The sequence below is a fragment of the Malaclemys terrapin genome, chromosome 1 (genome assembly GCF_027887155.1).
Source record: "Malaclemys terrapin pileata isolate rMalTer1 chromosome 1, rMalTer1.hap1, whole genome shotgun sequence".
NCBI lineage: Eukaryota > Metazoa > Chordata > Testudines > Emydidae > Malaclemys > Malaclemys terrapin.
The window spans coordinates 304,356,532-304,379,354 of record NC_071505.1 but is presented as its reverse complement, the minus strand read 5'-3'; the positions used below and the strand labels follow the sequence as shown (position 1 = coordinate 304,379,354).

The following is a 22,823-nucleotide window of genomic DNA, read 5'->3' as shown; positions in this document are numbered from 1 at the left end:
GTGGAGTCAAGACACCAATACCCAAACTAGCAAGTGGTCATAGAAGCAACAATTGGGGCCAAGTAACCAACCAGTAAAAACTTCTAACAGGAGTCCCATCTCTCTCATTACAATAGATAGAACTGTTGCATGCAAATTGGGTGCAGATGAATGGTAATGTTTAATTGTGTTATCTAATATCTGAGCTAAATTAAGAATGATCTGACCTGTTGACATGGCCCTGCCTATAATCAAATCTTAAATACAACAATTGGTGTTAATTTAGCTTAATTATAACCATATGTCTTCAAAAGTAGCCTATACACAAGATTTAAATGAGTTTTAACTGTATGAGAAGTTTGAGGAGTTTTTCTCATTGCTAAGATCATTCAGGACAAAAGGGGGTCTGAAGTGGTGCTAAATTTCTTAAAGGACCTATTTGTTGATTGATGTTAAATAAAGTAACAGATTTACTTGTACATTCTGAGAAATTAATACTATATACAGAGAATAACGCAGTTGTGGGAAGGATATTTTATGGTCTTCATACACAACGGAGTGAATCCCTTCTGTAAGTGTAAAACTCAATTCAACCTTAACTTTGGAGGCACAACGAGCACCTCCATAAGACACACATTCTGTCTACAGAATCACTGATAACTGTCTTTGGTAAAGCTTGCATGTTATACAGCTTCATCATTCAGTGTAGTCAGCTAGAGTCAGGGAGTGATTTAATATTAAACAGTCCTGTAATGAAACGGGAAAATAATGGATTATACTGTCATCCATAAGAGAGTTATGTTCTTTTATATGTATTATCTCTAGCAGGTTTTCAAATTTGTCTCTCTATTTAGGCATCTAGGTATGTGGCTTAATGCTGAGAGTGACTTAACCTCTTAAACTTATATTAAAGTCCGTGGGAGCTGAAGATACTCTGCCCCTCTGAAAATCAAACCACTCTTTATTGAAGTTTTAACCTAAGATCCAATCATGTTTGGAAATTTTGGCTCCCCGGGTGAAATCTTAATCTCACTGAAGTCCGTAGCAAAAATCTCATCGATTTTAATGGGGTCAGGACTTCATCCCAAATGTTTTGCTTCTGAACCTATTTTTTCCTCATGGAAATTGTAGTCTCTGCCACCTTCCATTTGGCTTCAGTTGTAACTTTTTTGTCTTATTTTTGCTTTTTAAGTAAATTGTGTTCCAATAAAAAAAAAGACACTGGTGATTGTAGAATGTGTGCAGGTTGCATGCAAACATTTTAAGCTTAGTACATGTTTGAGACTAGGTATGTAACATACTAAATATGTAGATTAAAATAACAAAAAATATTTTTTGTTTCAGCCCAAAGCAGCCAATGTTCTTGGAGCAGTTAATAAGCCTCTTTCGGCAGCAGGCAAACAGTCCCAATCCAAATCTTCACGAATGGAAACTGTAAGCAATGCCAGCAGCAGTTCAAATCCAAGCTCTCCAGGAAGGATCAAAGGGAGGTGAGTATACAGCAGTGCAGCTTTGATGCTCAAGTATTTTTATGAAAGCTGCAAGGGTTTCTATAATGGTTAAAAGTGCTAGACTGAATTCTATTCTCTTGTGTTGGTGTACATCCAGAATAACCAGCACACTAGTATAACTGAAACCAGAATTTGGCTTACTACCACAATAAAAATAGATGTTTTTTTTTTAAAAAAGCAGTCCAAACACATTACATGAAAGCAAGCTAAATTCAAATCATCATGTACAATGTAAAATAAAAAGCAACCCACATTCAGTTATAGATCTGGGGTTCCCATCAAGCTTGTGTAGTAAACAGTAATTCTAGCTACATCATCATAATCTCCCATTGAGTCTGAGAGTTTAAGGACGTGTGAGCTTTGTCATGATCTAAGATTTTTGGTAGACTGTCCTGTGGTGGTGAATTATACGTTGCCTCTGGACACCTGACAACGTATCACCTTTTAATTTGTAATACTAGTTTTAATGTGACCAGTGGTTTATAACTAAAGAATTTGTGAGCGGTTGATGAGGGTGATTGATTGCATATATTGGAGCACCTGCTGGAAGCACCATGTTGAACAACAATTAAGAAGAAATACAAGTAGTATATGGAAATAGTTTTTCACTGAAGACAGACTGGAAGTCAGTTTCTTCCCTGCTCCAGTGAGTAAACTCAGTCTGTTAGGCTAATAATATAGCTAGATTCAGATTGTTGAGCAGTCTTCTCATTGTTGCAATTCTACAAAATGTATAGCCTGGACTGTAATCTCATCAGATCTTACAAGTTGAACAGGACCAAGCTTGGTCAGTACTTGAATGGAGACCTCCAAGGAAAAAACAAAATACTGCACAAAAGGATGCTAATGACTCAATAGTTATCACTCCCCTTTGTAATCAGTACTGAACCAATCTACCAGCATGATGGCAGGACATTGCAACACAGTATATGTATATAGTCTTTGAGATGAAATATAAAACTGAGCTCTTGATCACTCCTGTCCATTAAAGATCTCATTGGCACTTTTTTCTAAGAGTAGGAATAACTACGACAGTCTTCAGACCATATCTTAGAATAAGGAACTATATTCCACATATACCTAAATTATCCCTTTGCTCTATTAGATAAGATAGTCTTCACTTCTTGTCCCCAAACAATTGTGCAATGTTTGCAGTGTTACCACCAGTGCCACTCGTTATGGGGACAAATGGTTATGAAAACCAATACCCCAGTAAAAGAAAAAGGTTCTCCTGATCCCAAAGGATCAAGCCCCAGACCCAGGTCAATATACAAATCAGATCTTATCCACAAATCACGCTGTTGCCAATCCTTTAGAATCTAAAGGTTTATTCATAAAAGGAAAAAGATAGAGATGAGAGTTAGAATTGGTTAAATGGAATCAATTACATACAGTAATGGCAAAGTTCTTGGTTCAGGCTTGCAGCAGCGATGGAATAAACTGCAGGTTCAAATCAAGTCTCTGGAATACATCCCCCGCTGGGATGGGTCCTCAGTCCTTTGTTCAAAGCTTCAGCTTGTAGCAAAGTTCCTCCAGAGGTATGAAGCAGGATTGAAGACCCGATGGAGATGAGGCATCAGCCTTATATAGTCTTTTCCAGGTGTAAGAACACCTTTGTTCTTACCGTGGAAAATTACAGCAAAATGGAGTCTGGAGTCACATGGGCCAGTCCCTGCATACTTTGCTGAGTTACAAGGCGTATCTGCCTTCTCTCAATGGGTCCATTGTATAGCTGATGGTCCTTAATGGGCCATCAAGCAGGCTAGGCAGAGCTAACACCATGTTGTCTGGGATGTCACCCAGCAGCATAGCCTAAGTTTGAAATACAGACAGTATAGAGCCAATATTCCTAACTTCAACTACAAAATTGATACATACATATAGACAGCATAATTATAACCAGTAAACCATAGCCTTGTCTTAGACACCCCATTTGACCCCCTTTACACAAGATCTGGGTGCCACTACAGGACCTTGGTTGCAACAATGATCTATATGGTCCCAGAGTATATCAATAACGTCACACAAGTTTATTATGTTTATCATCTGTGAAGCTAAATGAATTATTTATTCCATCATTTAGATGGTGCAGGATTAAGAATGTTAAGTCTTGAAATTATTATTTTTAAAAATTCTCATCACTGTGTTTCAGTGCCCCCCAGTTTGCCATCAACATCTTTGTTTTGGTTGGGAGTGACAATTTATGCTATGATGCGACGTACTGCCATGTGTCAGCTCCAGTAACCGAAGTTGAATGACTTTGCCAAACCTTTTCTGGCTTAGAGCTCAATCATCTTCTGAATTCTAGTCTTGTTGATTAATGTATTATGCAGCTATTAAGCTAAATTCTTATTTCAGAATTTGAATTTTTAATGCGTGGTTTAAGAGGAATTTAACATGAGGAAAACTTAGGGGAAAAAAGTTGATCTCTGAATGAACAGAATATAGCACAGGCAGGAACCGTTTGGTTACATTGTTAACCGCTAACAATATGTATGTAAAAACACAAACATTATCTACCAATATGTCCCTAAAGGTTGAATTTGGGTCATTTATCCTGCAGGATGCTTAATCTTTTCTGCGTTGTGTCACAGAAGTATTGAATTTATTTGACATCAGCCTGATTGGGATGTCATAAACTGAGCATTATGTCTTCACTGCTGAATCAAAGACAGAGGATGGCCTGGGTGATTGACTCTTATTAAAACTGATTTCTTCAGTAATTGCAAAAATGCTGAGGAAAAACCATAAAAAAGGTGTTTTATAAGTCACCCGTTATGATATTGCCAGTGATAGGTGATCTGAAAAATAACTAAAGGTATGCTCAGTTTGCTCTTGTTTGTTTTTTTTTAGATTTATTATGTAGACAAAGCTGCTGCCAATTTGACAGTTTAGATCCAAGCAATCACATTAAAATTATGTTACTGCATTCCTGATATTAAGTGATGATAAATGTCTGCGTTGATAGGCTTGACAGTACTGAGATGGACCACAGTGAAAATGAAGATTTCACGATGGCTTCACCTTTACCAGGAAAGAAAACTGACAAGAGGGACGACTCTGATCTTGTAAGGGTGAGCTGCGTGGTTGTATTGCAGCTATTTCAATTAAATTTAAACTTAATTAATTGAACATTGAACAAATAAGTGTATACAGTCCTTATAACAAACATTAACTAATGTAGTTTTGTAAGCTCCCACTTTTACATGGAGTTGAGCTAATGTCCATGATGGTCAATGTGGTTATGATATGAAATAGGACTGTTTACAAAAAAAAAAGGCACCTTCTTACTTAACATATCTGTTTCGTTTGTGTGAGTTGTCTTTGCTTTCTGTTACTAACCAAACCATAAAGGCTAGCAGTAAGATTTGCAGATTACCAACAAGGGTTGGGACTGAAGGCTTTAGAGGAGCTAGACTAGTGAGAATTGGTGCATGCTTTGCCTTGTGCTCAAAACCTGTTGGAAAGAAATTGGACAGGTATGTGAATTGCAGATTTGCTCACCGTCCCTAGCAGTTGCTTGCTCTAATTTGTGCTTAAAGGTGACCCTAGCTATTGTTAGCACTGCATAACAAGTCCAGCTATGGAAGATTAAGCTTGATTACCTTTCAGATCAAGGAGAACTCCCATAAGGTTAACCATATGTTTGACTTGGCTTTGGGGACTAGTTTGGCTGGCTAAGATACTGGGTAAACCCTACTGAGAAGTTTGAAAATGCACCCCTAGTCTGATTTTTTTTTTTCTTTCCCCTAAATAAGCGGGATATTTCATATCCATGTTCCTGGTATCGATTTTTATTACTGTGTTAATGCTTTACTATCGTATATTTTGGTTGTCTCTTCACTGGTGATGAGGCAAATCAGGCCTCCCTTTCCAGCTAACAGCTTCTATCAACTGATTGAGTTGATAGGACTCTCCAATATCTGCTGTGTCCTGGCTGTCTCAGGTGCCCAAAGGGCACCATAGCATAACACAGAATTCTGGAAGTTAAAACAGCTAAGCCTTGCGAATGGAGAAGAATTGGCTGAAGAGCCACCGAGAGTCAGATCATCTTTTGTACAGATAACTTGTACTGCTGCACAGAAGAGGTATGACTGAGGCCAAGAAATATTATTTGGTCTCATCCTTACACAGCACAAGGAGCAGTCTGCCTGAACACTTTCATGTGGTATGAAAGCTGATTACTCCAGACTGCCTTGCTCTCTTAATTGCCCTTTTAATTGATCACTGATTTTTCAGATTTCTTTGTTGGTGAGAGAACTGGATTTCAGGCTTGTCTCCCAGAGCATTTTGAGCAAAAGCTGGGTGCTCCTTATGGACTGCCATCCATTCTTTGTGTTTGGTTGGGTCTCTGAGAATGCCTGTTGCTATCTAAGTTGATTAAGGCAAAGTTAGATAGCTGTGGTTTTCATTGACAATCATTCTCAGAACTTTGCTTTGTGTGGAGAGATTGCTAGCTAAAACATGTACGTCTGCTGTCCCCTCAGATAATTTTACCTTGATGATAGAGTGCTTGTCAACTACCTCCAAGTTTCAGAACACCCCTTTTACTATAGAAGTGAGGGAGAAAGCAATGGCTATTAAATTACATGTGCACTTGAATATCGACATACAGTGTACATAACAGTTTTCATTCTTCTTCGAGTGATTGCTCCTGTGTATCCCACAGTAGGTGTGCGTGCTCGCCACATGCACTGGTGCCAGAAGTTTTTCCCTTAGCAGCATCCGTAGTGGGGGAGCACTGCTGTGACCCCTGGAGTGGCGCCAACATATCGCGCCATAAAGAGGGCTGTGTGCTCCCCCCACCCTCAGTTCCTTCTTGCCGCCAGTGAAGGTAGTCGGAATTTTGTGCTCCAGCCTTGGCTGCAGCGTTTATAGCCTTAGTGGTGTCCAGTCTCACTGAACTGTTTTGCTGAACTTTCTTTCATTGGTGCCTGGCTTGGGGCATGCCCCATGGCCCAGGCTTCAAGTCATGTGACTCTTGTCGCAACTCTATGCCCAGAAGCGACCCACACATTCAGTGTCTTCGCTGTCTGGGCGAGGCTCATATTAGTGAGAGGTGTAAGATTTGCCGTTCCTTCAAGCCGCGAACAAAGAAGGAGCATGAGATCCGACTCCGAGCCCTCTTAATGGAGTCGGCATTGGTCCCGGCACCAGTGCGTCGAGCCGACCCAGCGCCGGGCACCTCGTCTTCGGCACGCAGCGAAGCACCTCCGATGCACCGTCCGGATTCCACCCCCGGTACTGTCTCATCGATGCGCAGCGAGGCCCTGTCGATGAGCTGGCACCGCTCCCCTTCTAAGAAGCAAGGGAAGACTCAGCAGCGCCAGGAGAAAGAACGGGGTGAGGCCAGACCCGCGTTGGGCAGCCCACGATCCCCATCGGGACCGAGACCTCTGACTCGGGTGGAGCGGAGTAGTCTGGTGCCCTCCACGCGCGCCTCGCCAGAGGTGAGAATGCCTTCAACGCCGTAGGCAGCTCAGGCCACATGTGACACCATGATGCTTCCGGTGCCGGGAGCGCCGCCTCAGTTGGGCCCCCAATCCCGTGGGAAGCCACCGCTGAGTGCCCATCAACCTTTTCCAGACATCTCTGAGATCGAGGCACTGTCTCGAGTCGAAGGGCCGAGCCACGGACCAAGGCACGCCTCCACGCCGTGAGCAGGGTCATCTGTGAGCGAGCTTACCTCCTTTTCTCCGGGAGACTGTAGGGGTGGCACTAAAAGACGTCGCCGCTCGTCTTCGAGCCTTGCCCACAGGGACAGGTCTCGGCAGCGGCAGCACCGATGTTCATACTCCGGCACCCACCGTGGAAGGCGCCATGCTTGGAGTTCGTCACGGGAGTCCCAGGCACCGAGGCGTTGTAGTCTCGAGCGTCGGAGGGAATACAGAGACAGCACTCCTGACTCCTACCTGTCCTTGTCCAGGGGCGTAGACGTTATGTTTGGAACTGCTCCAGCCGTTTGTACGGCACTGTGTGTTCGTCCCGGACCTCCACCTCGGCACGCAGCCGCCCCTCCTCAAGCCGCTCGGTGCTGCAGGACTAGCCGGCCCTTCCGGGCCCCGTTGCGTCCCAGGGCCAGGCTGTTCCCTGGCAGGGACAGTGGTGCCAGTGGGCACCGCCGGGACCCTGCTCCGTGGCGGGAGTGTCCCAAGCCCAGCCGATGTCACCACCTCGGCACTGTGATGAGGCAGTGGGCACCGACCCTCCAGCACCGACTCGGGCCTAGGGTCAGGACATCGAGCTACCGGTACCACCGGGTGCCGACAACACCGCGGCACCGACCTCCTCGGCACCGGATGACTCTGTGGCTGCCCTTCCTCCGGTCTCTCAGGAGGATTTCAGTGCCCACCTGGAGCTTCTCAGGAGGGTAGCATCAAACCTCCAGCTCCAGGCTGAGGAGATGGAGGAACCATCGGACACGTTGTGCGATGTCCTTACCTCCTCAACGCCGGGGCGCGTGGCCCTCCCGCTCCATCAAGGGGTGGCCAATATCGCTACTGGCCTCTGGCAGACCCCTGCATCCCTCGGTCCTATTTCCAAAAAGGCTGAGCGGAAGTACTTTGTGCCCATGAAGGGGCACAAGTATTTCTACTCTCACCCAGCTCTGATCTCTCAAGTGGTGGAGTCCGTTAACCACCGGGAGAGACATGGCCAACCCGCTCCCACCCCTAAGGACAAAGATGCTCGCAGGCTGGACTCCTTTGGAAGAAAGTTTTATTCGTCTGCGAGTTTTCAGCTCAGAGTGGCCAACCACCAGGCACTCTTGAGCAGATATGATTTTTAACCTTTGGGGATCCCTTTCGAAGTTTGAGCCCTCCCTCCACAAGAAGGACAGGAAGGAGTTCTGGGCTCTGGTTGATGAAGGTACGATGGCGGCTAAAGCAGCGCTCCAGGCGGCCTCAGGTGCAGCGGACACGACCGCTCGTTCAATGGCCGCGGCAGTCTCCATGAGAAGGGTGTCCTGGCTTTCGCTCTCTGGTCTATCGGCTGAGTCCCAGTCGATCATGCAGGACCTTCCATTCGACAGTCGGGCCCTGTTTGCTGATCAGACACCCGTCTGCACGGGATGAAAGACTCCCGTACCACCCTGCAGATGCTGGGCCTGTACGTCCCGCCGGCCAAGGACAAGCCCAAGCCTCACACCTCCGCTCCAAAGGCTCGGGGCAGATATGAGCTCCTGCCTAAGAAGCAGCAGGAGCAGAGGTGCCGGTCACAACGCCAATCCCGTTTGGCCCCTCGTCTGGGGCCCTCTAAGGCCAGGAGGCCAGGGAAGTGGCGTTTTTGACTGCTTGCGGGGGGTCGCCAGGCCTATTGCCAGGTTAAGCGCGACACACCACCCCCCCCCAGTTACTAAAGTTCAGGTTTGCCAATCGTTTAGCTGCCTTCAGTCTGCAATGGTTCCGTATTACTACGGACTGCTGGGTCCGCAACACTATATTCCTAGGGTACAGGTTGCAGTTTCTTTCGCCCCCTTCCATTTGGTGGTTTCCAGTTTTCATTTAACCAAGGTATCTTCTTGCTGACCTTTTTCTAAAAGCCTCATGGCCGTAAGGGTGAGGAGAGGCTTCATAATCTAAACGTTGGAAGAGCTTTATCTTTTTATCTGGCCTGCACCAAGCCTTTTTAGGTCTTTGACATAATTGTTCATTGTGTTTGCAGACGGAATAAAAGGCTGTCCACTATCTACTCAAAGGCTCTCACCTTGGATTTCCAGTTGTAATCACTTATGCTACCAGCTGGCTAATGTGATGCTTCCAGCTAGAGCATTAGGTCATTCAACTAGGTCCCAAGCAGCTTCTGCGGTCTTTCTGGCTCACATTCCTGTACTAGACATTTGCAAAGCAGCAACCTGGTCTTCGTGTCATAAATTTGCCTCTAATTACACGATCTCTCAACAGTCTAGAGATGATGTCAGATTTGGACAAGTAGTCCTCCAATCCCTGTTCAAATAGACTCCAAGCCCACCTCTATTTTGGAATTTGGACTGGTAACTTGAACCACAACTAGATATACATGACTAAGCTGAGAAAACATGATCTGGTCACTGTAAAAAATGGTTAGTAAGCTTTCTCTTGCTGTTGTGCTTTGAGATGTTGCACATATCCATTCTACAACCCGCCCTTCTTCCCCTCTCTATCAGAATCTATCTGGTAGTGAGAGGTGTCAGGGTGGCTCTGCCCTTTATGCCTGTGCACTGTGTGTGAGGTGCTCATGTTGCCCCAACTGATACTGCAAAGGGAAAACTCTCCAACTGTGCACTGGAGCACACAGAGAGCTACAATAGAATGGACATGTACAATACATCGCAAAGAACAATAGTTATGGAAAGGGTAGTAACCTTTTTTTTTTTTTTTTTTTTTTTTTAAAAACAGTAACCAGGTCATTTTCTTCTAGTTAATCTCATCCTGTAGGTTTCCCTGTTCTTTCTCACAACTCCTTCTCACTGACTGGACTTTCCACCTTTTTCTTGAGCAAAGATGGGGTACCAGAGCAGAGACTTCTCTTCATAAACTCTCTGATTACTAATTTAAGTCTTCACAGGGTAGTTTGAAAGGAGAAATGTCCAATCTGTATATGAATGACATACTGGTGAACATGACTGCTCTCAACCAAATGGGGACAGAGCAGATGTCCGTATGCATTTAAGCATTATATTTGGATTGCAATATAATGATGATGTTGCTTTACTAAACGTATTATTGGTGTAAAATGATGTAATGTAAGTTTCCTTTTGGAATGCTCTCCCTTTTCTGTGATGGGGGGTCTAAATATAATCTAGTCTTGTGTATAGGTAGAGAGATCAAGTGTTATAATTTTTCAACTATACTGAGCCCAACACCAAAAGTATGAAACTCGGAATACTGTATTTGGTGAACATAATTTACATATCATTTTAAGTAACCTATTTTCTGCAAGCTCCTCCTATACAAAACCAGGCAAGATACTATATCTTGGTCCTTTACCACCATTAAAGAATGGGATTATGGGTATTTTTGCAATGTCTTAATTATCCAGTTACTTGCATATTTTCACAGCTGAGAATCCAAGTGAGCAAGACCCCACATATTGGTAGGCCTTAATAGCCGGCTTCCTTAGAATATTTTCTGTCATCTTGTCAACATTGTCAATATATATATACCCTTGCAAAGGTATTTGAAGTGTGGTGCAAGATCTTACTCTAATACCTTAACTTTAAGGCTTTATTTGTTGAAGGTGAAAAATTGCCATAAATTACTTTTTTCATGGATTGAAAATCACTTTAGTCAAATAAGATCATTAAAATGTTGAATTTAAAAAAAGTAACCTAATCTGTCTTTTCAGTCAGAGATGGAGAAGCCCAGAGGTAGAAAGAAAGCAACCATCACAGACTCAGAAGAGAAGTTGGGCATAGATGACCTGAATAAATTGGGGCAGGAACAGAAACTTAGAGGGAGTCAGCGGGGGAGGAAGAGAGCTGCAGTTGTTTCAGAATCTGATGAACCACAGTGGCCAGAGGAAAAGAGGCTAAAGGAAGATGTATTAGAAAGTGAGGATGAACAAAACAGTCCACCAAAGAAGGGAAGAAGAGGACGACCTCCTAAAGCAGCTAGTGGGGATACACCAAAGGAAGAACCAACAGCAAAGACATCTAAAAGGGGCAGAAAAAAAGCAGTGCCCGTAGCATCAGCAGTGGAGGAAGAGGAGGAGGAGGAAGGGCAAAGTGAAAACGTGGAACAGAAGCCAAAAGGCAGGCAATACAGGACACCAAGAAGAGCGCAACAAAGGTGTGTCTCTTTTCTTATAAAGTGCATTCTAAAAAAAAAACCCCACACACCTTGGATATTAATTATAATTTGATATTTTGCAATTTGGGTCTCCCTCAAAACAGAGTAGAACCATCTGAAACTAGTGCAGTTGAATCAACACAGTCTACACCACAGAAAAGACGAGGAAGGCCACCAAAAACACCACCATCGCAGCAAAAAAAAGGGTAAGTTCTGAATGTAACCTTCTGAATTTTCGTCTAGCCTTCCTATTGAAAGGTCAGGCTTTAGCCACTTGGAGACCATCTCTGTGGTTAATATTTTTTATACAAGATGTGCTACAGTCTACAGAGAGTTACTATTCTTGAAGGTCTTAGGGCACGTGGTTTACCTCACTTCTCCGTAGTTACCTGTAGAACTGTAGGTATCTGAAGCTCAGTCAATATATATGACAGGAGTATGGTGAATAAAGAGGAAGAACTGGAAATATTAGTACATAAGCTAAATTATTATTTAATTGGCATCACAGAGACTAGGTGGAATAAGTTTAATGACTGGAATATTAGTATAGAGCAGGGATGGCCAAACCCTGGCTCATGATCCACATGTGGCTCTTTTACAGTTAAAGTGAGGCTCGCGGAGCCCACCATGTCCCCCCTCTCCTCCCTCCCCCCCCCCCCCCACACACACACAGACAACCCCATTCTCCACCTACCAGACTGGCAGGGCTTCTGCCATGCAGCAAGGTGGTGGGGCTTGGGACTTCAGCCCCGCAGGGTAGCCCCAAACCTTGGCTGGCAGCCCTGCAGGGCTGAAGCCCTGAGCACTGGCAGGTGTGCCCAGCTCTTGAAGTTATGAAGATTATCATATGTGGCTCAGATGTTCAGCAAGTATGGCCACCCCTGGTATAGAGGCATATAGTTTGTTCAGGAAGGACAGGGAGGGCTGTTGCATCATACAACAAGAATGTATACACTTGTCTGAGGTCCAGAAGAAGGTGAGATTGGTAAAATTAAAAGGGATCAAAGATGGGTGTGAAATCATGGTTGAGTCTACTGTAGACCACCGAATCAATACAAGGAGGGGTGGATAAGGCGTTTCTAGAACAAATAACAGAAATAGCCAAAACATAAGACCTTTTAGTAATGTGGGACTTCAGCTACACAGACATTGGTTGGAAAAGTTGTATGGCAAAACGCAAAATTTCTAGTAAGTTCTTGGGACGTATTGGGGACAACTTTTTGTTCCAGAAAATGGAGGAAATAACCAGGACGGCCATTTTAGACTTGATTCTGACTAACAGGGAGGAATTGGTAGCAAATTTGAAGAAGGAAGGCATTTGGGTGAAAGTGATCATGAAATTATAGATTTCATGAGTCTAAGGAAAGAAAAAAGGAAGAGCTGCAGAATAAAAACAATGGCGGGGGGCGCAAACTGGAATGTAATGTCGCATAGGAAGAAAATCTAAGGGATGAAGGAGTTCACAAGACTTGGCAGTTCCTCAGGTTAAAGTGTTAAAGGCATAACTGCAAACTATCCCAGTGTGAAGTAAAGATAGGAAGAGTAGTAAGAGGCCAATATGGCTACATAAATAGCTCTATAATTACCTGAAAATCAAAAAAGAATCCTACAAAAAGTGTAAACATAGATGAATTGCCAAAGAGGAGTACAAAAGAATAGCACAAGATTGTAGGGACAAAATCAGAAAGGCTAGAGCATGGGACATAAAAGGAGCATGGGACATAAAAGGAAGTAAGAACAAGTTTTTTAAATACATTGCGAGCAAGAGAGACTAAGGAAAGTGTAGGTCCTCTACTTGCCAGGGAAGGAGAGCTAATAACTGATGACCTCAAGAAGGCTGACATCAAGAATGGCTGTTTTGTTTCAGTCTTCACTAAAAAGGTTAATACACCTCTACCCCGATATAACGCGACCCAATAGAACACGAATTCGGATATAACGCGGTAAAGCAGTGCTCCGGGGGGGGCGGAGTTGTGCACTCCGGTGGATCACAGCAAGTTCGATATAACGCGGTTTCACTTATAACACGGTAAGATTTTTTGGCTCCCGAGGACAGCGTTATATTGAGGTAGAGGTGTATATAAATAAATATATGGAGATAGAACTAGAAGGGACCTTGAAAGGTCATCGAGTCCAGTCCCCTGCCTTCACTAGCAGGACCAAGCACTGTCCCTGACAGTTTTTTTTTGTTTTGTTTTGTTTTTCCCCAGATCCCTAAATGGCCCCCTCAAGGATTGAACTCACAATCCTGGGTTTAGCAGGCAGCGAACATAATACCTATCTTTAAAAAGGGGAAGAAAGCATACATGGAATTATAGACCAATGAGCCTGACTTTGATACCTGGGAAGATACTAGAATAAATGATTAAACAATCAGTTTATAATCACCTAGAGAATAATAGTGTTATAAGGAATAGCCAGTATGGATTTGTCAGAAACAAATTATGCCAAGCCAACCTTTTTTGACAGGCTTACTGGCCTGTTGGATAGGAGAGAAACAGTAAACATGGTATATCTTGATTTTTAGTAAGGCTTTTGACACAGTCCCACATGACAGTTTCATAAGCAAACTAGGCAAATGTCGTAAATGAAGGGAAATGAAATTACAGGTGGGTGAGCAACTGGTTGAATGACCATACTCAAAGAGTAGTTATCAATGGTTCACTGTCAAACTGGGAGGATGTATCTAGAGAGGACCTGCAGGGGTGAGTCCAGGGTCTGATACTATTCAGTATTTTTAAAAATGACTTGGATAATGGAGTGCAGAGCATGCATGTGTGGATGACTCCAAACTGGGATGGATTGCAAGCACTTTGGAGGACAGGATTAGCATTCAAAGGGACTTGGACGAATTGGAGAATTAATATGAAATTCAATAGAGACGTGCAAAGTACTTCACTTAGGAACAAAAAAATCAGATTGCTAAGCGGAAGGTTTAATGCATTTTGGAGGTGGCCACTCGAAATGATATGGGCAATTGGGGGTTAGTGTTATGCATAAAGGGATTGAAGTGGGAAATTAAGGGTCACAGGCCATGTGATATACCTCTACCCCGATATAACACTGTCCTCGGGAGCCAAAAAAATCTTACCACGTTATAGGTGAAACCGCGTTATATCGAACATGCTTTGATCCGCCGGAGTGCACAGCACACCCCCACCCCCTGAGCGCTGCTTTACTGCGTTATATCCGAATTCATGTTATATCAGATCGCGTTATGTCGGGGTAGAGGTGTATATTACAAAATTTCATAATAAGCCATAAAACCAGTGATAAAGTCCATGTTTTTTGGTGTCTAGCAAAGTTCCTAAACATACCTTTTGAAGGTGTTGTGCAGGTTTCCCTTGAGGACAAGTATTGAAAGATCAGATATGGAGTGATTGCTTTGTGAAAAGTGTTCTCCCATGTCTTTCATTTTACCACAAAACCAGTGATGTACCTGAGAACCATGAAACCAACAATATAACTGAGATACATCTATCATTTCATAAGGGTTATTGATAAGAAAAAAAAACACACCCCTTGGCCTGCAATTTGACTTAAGGTGTTGGGAAGAAAAATATATCAAATTTAAGCTCAACATAAATAGTCCTAAACGTATTAATAGTCTGGCCTCATAAATATCTTGTACTCCTGATATATTATCCTGGAGTAATTTTGGTTGCAAAATCACTCAGCCTAATAGAATTTCTACCCTCTGGTTGCAGATAAAAAGTAGGTGGGCACATCTACTATAAGTTTTACAGGAAGCAAATTAAGAACAACTGTTTAAAAGGCTAGCTGGAAGTGCTTTTCCATTGCAGAGTTTGTGTGCTTAAAGACCCATGTGCTGTAAAATTAATTTGTGATTTTTAATTTTAGCCGTGCTGGACGCACCAAACAAGCAGCAAGTAAAGAAAATGAATCTAGTGAAGAGATGGATATATTTCAGGGCAGTTCTCCTATCAGTGATGACATTCCCCAAGAAGAAGTAATGGAGGAAGAGGAAGTTTCCACGATCAGTGTAAGATACATGTTTGAAATGTGTTCTGTAGATCTATCTGGTACCTCTCTGTATGCCTAATGTTGACGAGCAAAAACTCACTTTTCAGACTCTGATAGCGTATATTTTAGCTCTCAAGATATGGAAAATTCTCACCAGCTCTACTTAGAAGTATGAGTGTTTTTTGGTGAAAAATAGGAATTCTGCGAAATTGAAATTTTGTATGGGAAAATTGTCGATTTTTGTCAGACGCTTTCAGTTTTCCGTAAGTTTCCAAAAATTTTGTTTCAAGACCGTATTAATCTCAGCATTTGCCTGAGCTGCTGTGATGCCTCATGGGAGTTGTAATTCATGTGCTTCTTACCTCCATTCGCAGGACACACCAGCCAAACTGCATCTCCCGTGATACATCACAGTCATGGAATTCCTATGATGCACCTGGGCCAGAGGGAAGGAGAGATTGTCAGACATCCTGGGAGTCTTGTGATTGTGGGAGATGTGGTTCAGTTGGGGAACCTAGCCCCTGGGAAAATTGGGAACATGATCTGACCAATAACTCCCATGAAGTATTGCAGTGGCTCAGGCATATGCAGATTAATGCCCTAAAATGAAACATTTTGACATTTATGAATAAAAATTTTCAGAATGTTTTTTATTCCACTATAAATTTCAACATTTTGACTTTACATCCAGATTTGGGATGAAGACAAATGTTGAAATTCAGAATTTCCCATACAATGGAAATCTTGTTTTTCAATTAGCTATATGTATGAACTCCTTCAATATAAACCTGTACATCATAAATATTCAAATATGTACCTATATTGGTGATGTATATTTTTTTAAGTGGGTGTGCTTGTTTGCCTTGTGTGTAAGAGGATGTTTTAAGGTGGTCTTTTCATGATCAATGTCACTAGCTGAATGTCTGAAATATAAGAGTAATAAAATATTTGTGGAATTTAGCGATAGTCCTTTTAACTTCGATTTTTTTTAATGGTAACGCTAAAGCATGTATATTTGCATAAGGATTATATTATTTAGGCAACATTATCTCTAAGTTAACAATTTTTAAATCGTATTTCCTAGTTTTCTGCCAGGAAAAAAAATGAGCCTTAATAGTTAAGATTAGGTATACTGGGGACATCAAGTTCTTCTTCAAGATGTGTTGCTCCTGTCTATTCCACAGTAGGTGTGCGTGCTCGCCATGTGCACCGGTAATGGAAGTTTTTCCCTCTGTAGTGGGGGAGCACCGCTGCGACCCCTGGAGTGGCGCCAACATATCGCGCCATAAAGGGGGCTGCGTGCTCCCCCCATCCTCAGTTCCTTCTTGCTGTCAGTGAAGGTAGTCGGAACTTGTGCTCTAGTTTTGCTGCAGCAATTCTAGCCTTAGTAGTATCCAGCTTTCCCTGAGGTTACTTGTGGAACTTTTCTCTGTTAGTGCTGCGCTCAGGGCATGCCCCGTGGCCCAGGCTTCAAGTCGTGCGACTCTTGTCGCAATCCTATGCCCAGAAGCGATCCACATACTTTGTCTTCGCTGTCTTGACGAGACTCACATTAGTGAGAAGTGTAAAATTTGCCGCTCCTTCAAGCCCCGAACAAAGGAGCGTGAGATCCGACTCCGAGCTCTCCTAATGGAGTCAGCGTTGACCCCGGCACCGACGCGCCGAGTCAACCCCATGCTGGGCACCTCGTCCTCAGCGTGCAGCGAAGCGCCCCAGGCGCGCCGTCGTGATTCCGCGCCCTGTACCGCGTCGTCGGTGCGCAGCGAGGCCTCGTCGACGAGCTGGCACCATTCCCCTTCTAAGAAGCAAGGGAAGACTCAGTGGTGCCGGGAGAAAGATCGGGGGGAGGCTAGACCCGCGTTGGGCAGCCCACGATCCCCATCGGGACTGAGACCTCCGACTCGGGTAGAGCGGAGTAGTCCGGTGCCGTCCACGCGCGCCTCGCCAGAGGTGAGAATGCCTTCAATGCTGGAGGCAGCTCAGGCCGCGTGCGACATCATGACGCTTCCGGTACTGGGGGCGCCGCACCAGTCGGGCCCCCGATCCCGTGGAAAGCCTTCGCTCAGTGCCCATCTACCCTCTCTGGACGTCTCTGAGGATACCGTCCCGAGTTGAAGGGCTGAGCCGCGGATGTTCTACTGTTTTTGCATATTTTCATAACAAACCATCTAGCTACTTTAAGGAGCTCAGTAAATTGAACAGAAGTTCTTCTTCGAGTGTTTGCTCATGTTGATTTCATTGTAGGTGTGCGCGTGCCCATATGCGCAGTCATTGGAGATTTTTACCTTAGTGGTATCTGTAGGGCCGGCTGTGTCACCCCCTTGAGTGCAGCGCTTATGTACTGGTATATCAAGCGCTGCCGGCCCTATGCACACTCAGTTCTTTCTTACTGCCTGTGGTGGTCAGTTGGAGTGCCTTTCCTTGCTCGTCAAGGACTTGCAGTTTTCCTTATCTTGGACTTTGTGCCTTTAGGCTTCTACATCATTATCTTTACTGTTAAGTACCTGTTAAGTGTTGTAGTTAGAATTGGGTCCCAGTGGGGACTTCGCCCCCAGTGGGACATGCCCCAGTCTCTGGGCTTTAAACCCTACGATTCCTGTAACACACCTATGCCTGTTAGCAACCCCCATGGCAGCTGCCTCAAGTGCCTGGGGGAAGCACACGTTAGAGAGGTGCAAGATTTGTAAGAACTTTTCGCCTTGCACCCAGAAGGAGAGGGATATCAGGCTCCGGGCTCTTCTTATGGAATCCACCCGGCATAAGTCAACCAGCACCTCGACATCAGCGCAAAGTGCACCCCTGGCACCATTCTTAGTTGCTGGTACCTAAGAAAAGGGCTAAAAAACACAGCTTCCCGGCGCAGACGAAGAAGGTGGCAGTGAGCAAAGAGCCTGCCCCGAATCGCTTATCCACACTGGAGCCCCACAGTCGACCATCTGCTGCTGAGGCTGTTAACCCGGGGAAAGGTCCTCCTCTGACTTCAGCGAGTGGTACGGGACCGACTCTCTTGCTGGCACCGACACCTTCATGAACTCAGGCGCTGAAGGAACTCAAACCTCCACCCATGCTGACAGCACAACCAGTGCTGCAGGCCTCAACTAAGGCTCCTCAAGCCAGTCGATAAGGTTCCCCAAGGAGCAGTGGAGCACTGCCGATCCCTTGAGACAATGGCGCGCTGTCCACTTCCACACTGATGGACACCAGTACCATCATCTAGATCATCGCAAACTTCTCTTCGGTCTCCAGTGTCGTGGTCGCCCCTGTTGCGATGTGATTCATCAAGGGAAAGCCACCCGTCGTCCTATTATCAAAGTCCCAGAGGTCCTCATCCTGATGCTGTTCCTGGTCACCGACGCCGTGGGAATGATCTCCCTCCCGCTTCCAATCTCCCCGGCACTGCACCCGCTCACCGTGCTGTTGGTACCGGTCCCCAAGACACCGATCTCCAGTGTCAGTGGTCTTAAGGCAAACTCAGGCCTTGACAGCCCTTCTGTGGTCTCCAGAGGGTGGTTCCTCCAGAACCGAGGGGCGTTTCAGCCCATCACCCCAACCTCAGTGGCGAGGTAGCCGAGCCAGTAGCGACATCAGGACAGTGATAACCAGGACAGTGGCCTGCTCAGTGGCCATGTTGGAGTACCTGGGGGGGTCCAGTCATGGCGTTGCCCCCCTCAGCTAACTCGTCGGTCAGGGCCGTGTAGCCCTGTGATCATCGGCAGCAGGCCCTGTGCCAGAGAGACACCCGGTGTCCGAGGTTCAGGAGGCTGCACCTACACCTAACTCATTCTCCCCAGCGGAGGAGGAGGAACAAGCCCTCCATTCACGGGTTCAGTACTCCTAGTCATCCCCTGACGAAGCAGTCACGGAGCCCTCCAGTGCCAGCCCTCCTGACGACTTCAAGGACCACCCCCAGACCTTGCTCCAGCAGGTGGCTGACAACCTGGGCCTGCAAGTGGAGGAGATGGCTGAGGAAGAGGAAACTCTTCAGCGTGCTGTCAGCCTTCACCCCATCCGTATTGCACTACCCGTGCACGAGGGGGTCTTGAGAATTGACAAAGGCATCAGGCAGACACCCTCCCTATCCCTCCCACCTCAAGGCAGAGGGAGAAGAAGTACTTCATGCTGGCCAATAGCTTTGAATACCTATATACCCACTCTCCTCCTGGCTTACTGGTGGTCTCTGCAGCCAATGAAAAAGAGAAGTGGGGCACACCAACTCCACCCCACGAAATAAGGAGGTCAAAAGATTTGACTTGTTCAGAAGAAAAATTTATTCCACTGCAAGTCTACAATTTCGGGTGGTAAATCACCAGGCCCTCCTGTGCCGCTATATTGTGAAATTTGTGGGGCTTTCGCCATAAACTCAAGGACTCCCTCCCACAGGACTGAGCCCAGGAGTTTGTTACTCTGGTGCAGGAGGGTACCTCGGCGGCCTGCTCTGCTCTTCAGATGGCATGGGACGCGGCGGGCTCGGCATCCGTGCCGGTTATGAGGCGCAGCTCCTGGCTTTAGGTCTCTGGTCTCTCCCAGGAGATGCAGACCTCTATCCAAGACCTGCCCTTTGATGGGAACGGTCTGTTTTCGAAGCAGACTGATGCGAGGCTGCACGGGGTGAAAGACACCAAGGCTCCCCTCCGTTCATTGGTATCCACACACTTCAGTTGGCGCATAAGCCATTCCGGCCACCCCCGCCATTGAGGTCCTGGCAGTCTCGCCCTGGATCTGAGAGGAGGCACAGGGGCACTGCTTTTAGTTGTTGTCGCCCTTCTACTTCCCTCTCGCCTGCGCAAGCCGGCCAGACCAAGCATTCTGCAGGGCAGAAACACTTGTTTTGATGGCACAATCGAGAGCGATGCCCCAGCCAATTCCCTGGGTCTGCTACCTTCCTCAACCACCTGTTCCCCTAACGCTTGGCCCGGTTGTGGGTTATGTCAGACCTCTGGGACCTGGACATAATATCGCGGGGCTATACCCTGCAATTTTTGGCCGACCCACTCCACTCCAAAGACATGAGCAACACATCTTGAACAACAGTTACGAAAAGATGGGTAACTGTTTTTTCCCCTCTAGTTCCCATTTGTCAAAGAGCTGCTAAGCAATCCCTGAGTACCTGCCTGCTGAGTTTAGAAAGTCTGCAAGAGTCCTTACAGGCCTTAGAAGTTGATGTGGAAAATAGTATTTCTTGCTGGTTAGTAATATTTTCTCAGTTTGCTTCTACAGCATACATTGAAACTGCTAGGACAGATAATTCTAATAATTTATTTAAGTTCTGAGATATTACCAGTATCTGTAATTGTGCCAAGTTTAAGGCTTGTTACTTTTATGAATCTTAGGCTTGGCAGATCCAAGGAACATATGTGATACCAAGTTTAAATTTTAAATAGAAATTTTTAGTTCCTTCAAACTTTAGAAGATTTACTTTTAATTTTCAGAAAATTCAGTCTTTATCTAATTCTTAAGATAGGCAGGAAAGAGTTTTTTGTTTTAAATTCGGGAATGATAGACTAGCATTTTTGTATCTAAGCACAGGATTTAATCCCTCACGTAACTGCAAATCTGTGTAAACTGAGGAGCTGCAAACAATGCCTCCATACTATAGGCCAGATGAAATTGCAGAAAAGCACAATTTATAAGAATGAAACCCAAAATGCAAAGTCTTGCCCCAAAAACTATTTAACTAGTAGTTTACTATTTGGGCCAATTCCAAGAACTGCCCATCTGCGGTTTTTGGTAACTGGTATCTCCCCAAAAGGGGTGGGTTTTTTTGTTTTTTGTTTGTTTTTTTTTGGTAATACTAGAAGGAGACAGGCCTAGGGAGCTCCTATAAATATATTATTTCATATCTTATGAAGAACTATGTAAATTCATTGTCAGTCTCAACATTTTTCCCATAATAGAATACATTTACACATGAACTTTTTCAAAATAATGTATGTGCAGCTTTTCTTTAAAATAAATCAATTAATTAAATTTAAAAAAAATAGTTTATAAAATATCAGGGGGGTAGCCAGTCTGGATCTGTAAAAAGCAACAGAGAGTCCTGTGGCACCTTATAGACTAACAGACGTATTGGAGCATAACCTTTCGTGGGTGAATACCCACTTATGCTCCAATACATCTGTTAATCTATAAGGTGCCACAGGACACTGTTGTAATTTATAAAATGAATCTCTTGACTCTCTCTTCAAATAACAGGTACGTCGCAGAACTTCCAAAAGAGAGAGGCGATGAGGAAGCATGTAATTATCCACGTTCCAAGGTGAAAGCTTTGAAGAATGTTCATAATTTGAAGCTTGAGGCTGAATGAAGCTTTTAGTGCACAAAATGGGGTTGCTGAAGACAAAAACTTACTTTACATTTACTACCCCTACGTTTGCAGTCCCTAGGTCACAAGCTTTAGCCACACACGTTGATATCATTAACTGTGGATTTTTGTGAAGTGTAATGTGCGCTGCCTTTGTAGACATATGAACTAAAGAAGAAACGTGTAAATAGCCCTTTTTTAATGTTTCTGACTTCTGAAGTGCTTGTATAGCTTTTATCAGTGGCTTTAAACTGACAGTGCCCAACTGTTTATTAGATCTGTTGATTTAAAAAAGAAAAAAGTTTTTGTTAGAATGGATCTCAAGCAATATCTGTCAGTGTTCATATTTGTACTCTCCTTGACATTTAACTGTGAAAAAAAAATCAGTTGAATAAATAGTGCCATTTTCTTTTGCCACTATTTGTTTGGGGGTGGAGGGGGGAGAAAAGGAATGATCTTTGTTTCCTTTGTATATCTAATCTAGAGTTTACTTCTAAGCACCCACTTGTCATCAAAGTGCTAAATTACTTCCTTTTACCAGTGAACGATGTCCGATAGAATACTACAACATATTCAAATTGTGAAATAAGTTGTCTGATTCACTTTACACCTCAGTATTGATGCCAGGCTTTTCTGGACTTCTAGTGGCATTGAAAATTCAGAAAGGATTTAAAATATTTTAATTTTAAAAATGTGTTATTAAATAATGTACTGAATACCCTATCCATTTTATCTTCCCCTATCAGTTTTTATTAATCTACTGTATCAATAAAATTCTGTAACTGAATGAGTTTTTAATAGTCTAGTATGTTAATGTGTATAGATATTTCCTCCTGAACATTATGTTCACACAGAGCAAATTATTACTACATTATAATATGAAATCTGATATATAAACTTTAGTGAAAATACAGTTCTCTTATTACAATGTAAAGTTAATCACAAAGAAAAAAAATTTTATTGATGCAGTGTGTCTTTATAAAGCTGTTCTTGAGAGCCAAGTGTTTTGTATTTTATAGTGAGTTGCATGTTTATGAAAAATGTGCTGAAAATGGGATGTAATTTTTTTCGGAAACTCGTATCTAGCAGTAGTATATGGTAGGTTGCTTCATGAGAGCACCTTCTACCAAGAGTTTATTGTACTTATTTTTTGTGAGCCAAATTTTTTTTGGTATGAAGAGCTAAATTGTCATTGAATGACCAGCTGTAGGTCTTTGCAGTCAGGTATTCAAGATTTGAATGACGCTCGCTTTTATTTAGTGCTACTTTAGGGTTGTTGAA

The 22,823-nt window shown here is 44.0% G+C and overlaps 1 protein-coding gene across 3 annotated transcripts in view; it reads left to right on the top strand.

Moving 5' to 3' along the window:
• The window catches only part of PDS5B (PDS5 cohesin associated factor B), a 263,572-nt gene extending 241,239 nt beyond the window's left edge, over nt 1-22,333 (top strand). For 2 of the 3 annotated variants that reach the window (XM_054015327.1, XM_054015326.1), the window contains exons 30-35: nt 1,324-1,469; nt 4,459-4,564; nt 10,815-11,257; nt 11,362-11,463; nt 15,119-15,260; nt 21,434-22,333. In XM_054015327.1, coding sequence (XP_053871302.1) covers nt 1,324-1,469; nt 4,459-4,564; nt 10,815-11,257; nt 11,362-11,463; nt 15,119-15,260; nt 21,434-21,469 — 975 coding nt within the window. In that variant the 3' untranslated portion in view covers nt 21,470-22,333. The remainder of the gene's footprint in view (nt 1-1,323; nt 1,470-4,458; nt 4,565-10,814; nt 11,258-11,361; nt 11,464-15,118; nt 15,261-21,433) is intronic. The other variant, XM_054015328.1, reaches the window with a different exon arrangement.
• The last annotated feature ends 490 nt before the right edge of the window (nt 22,334-22,823 follow it).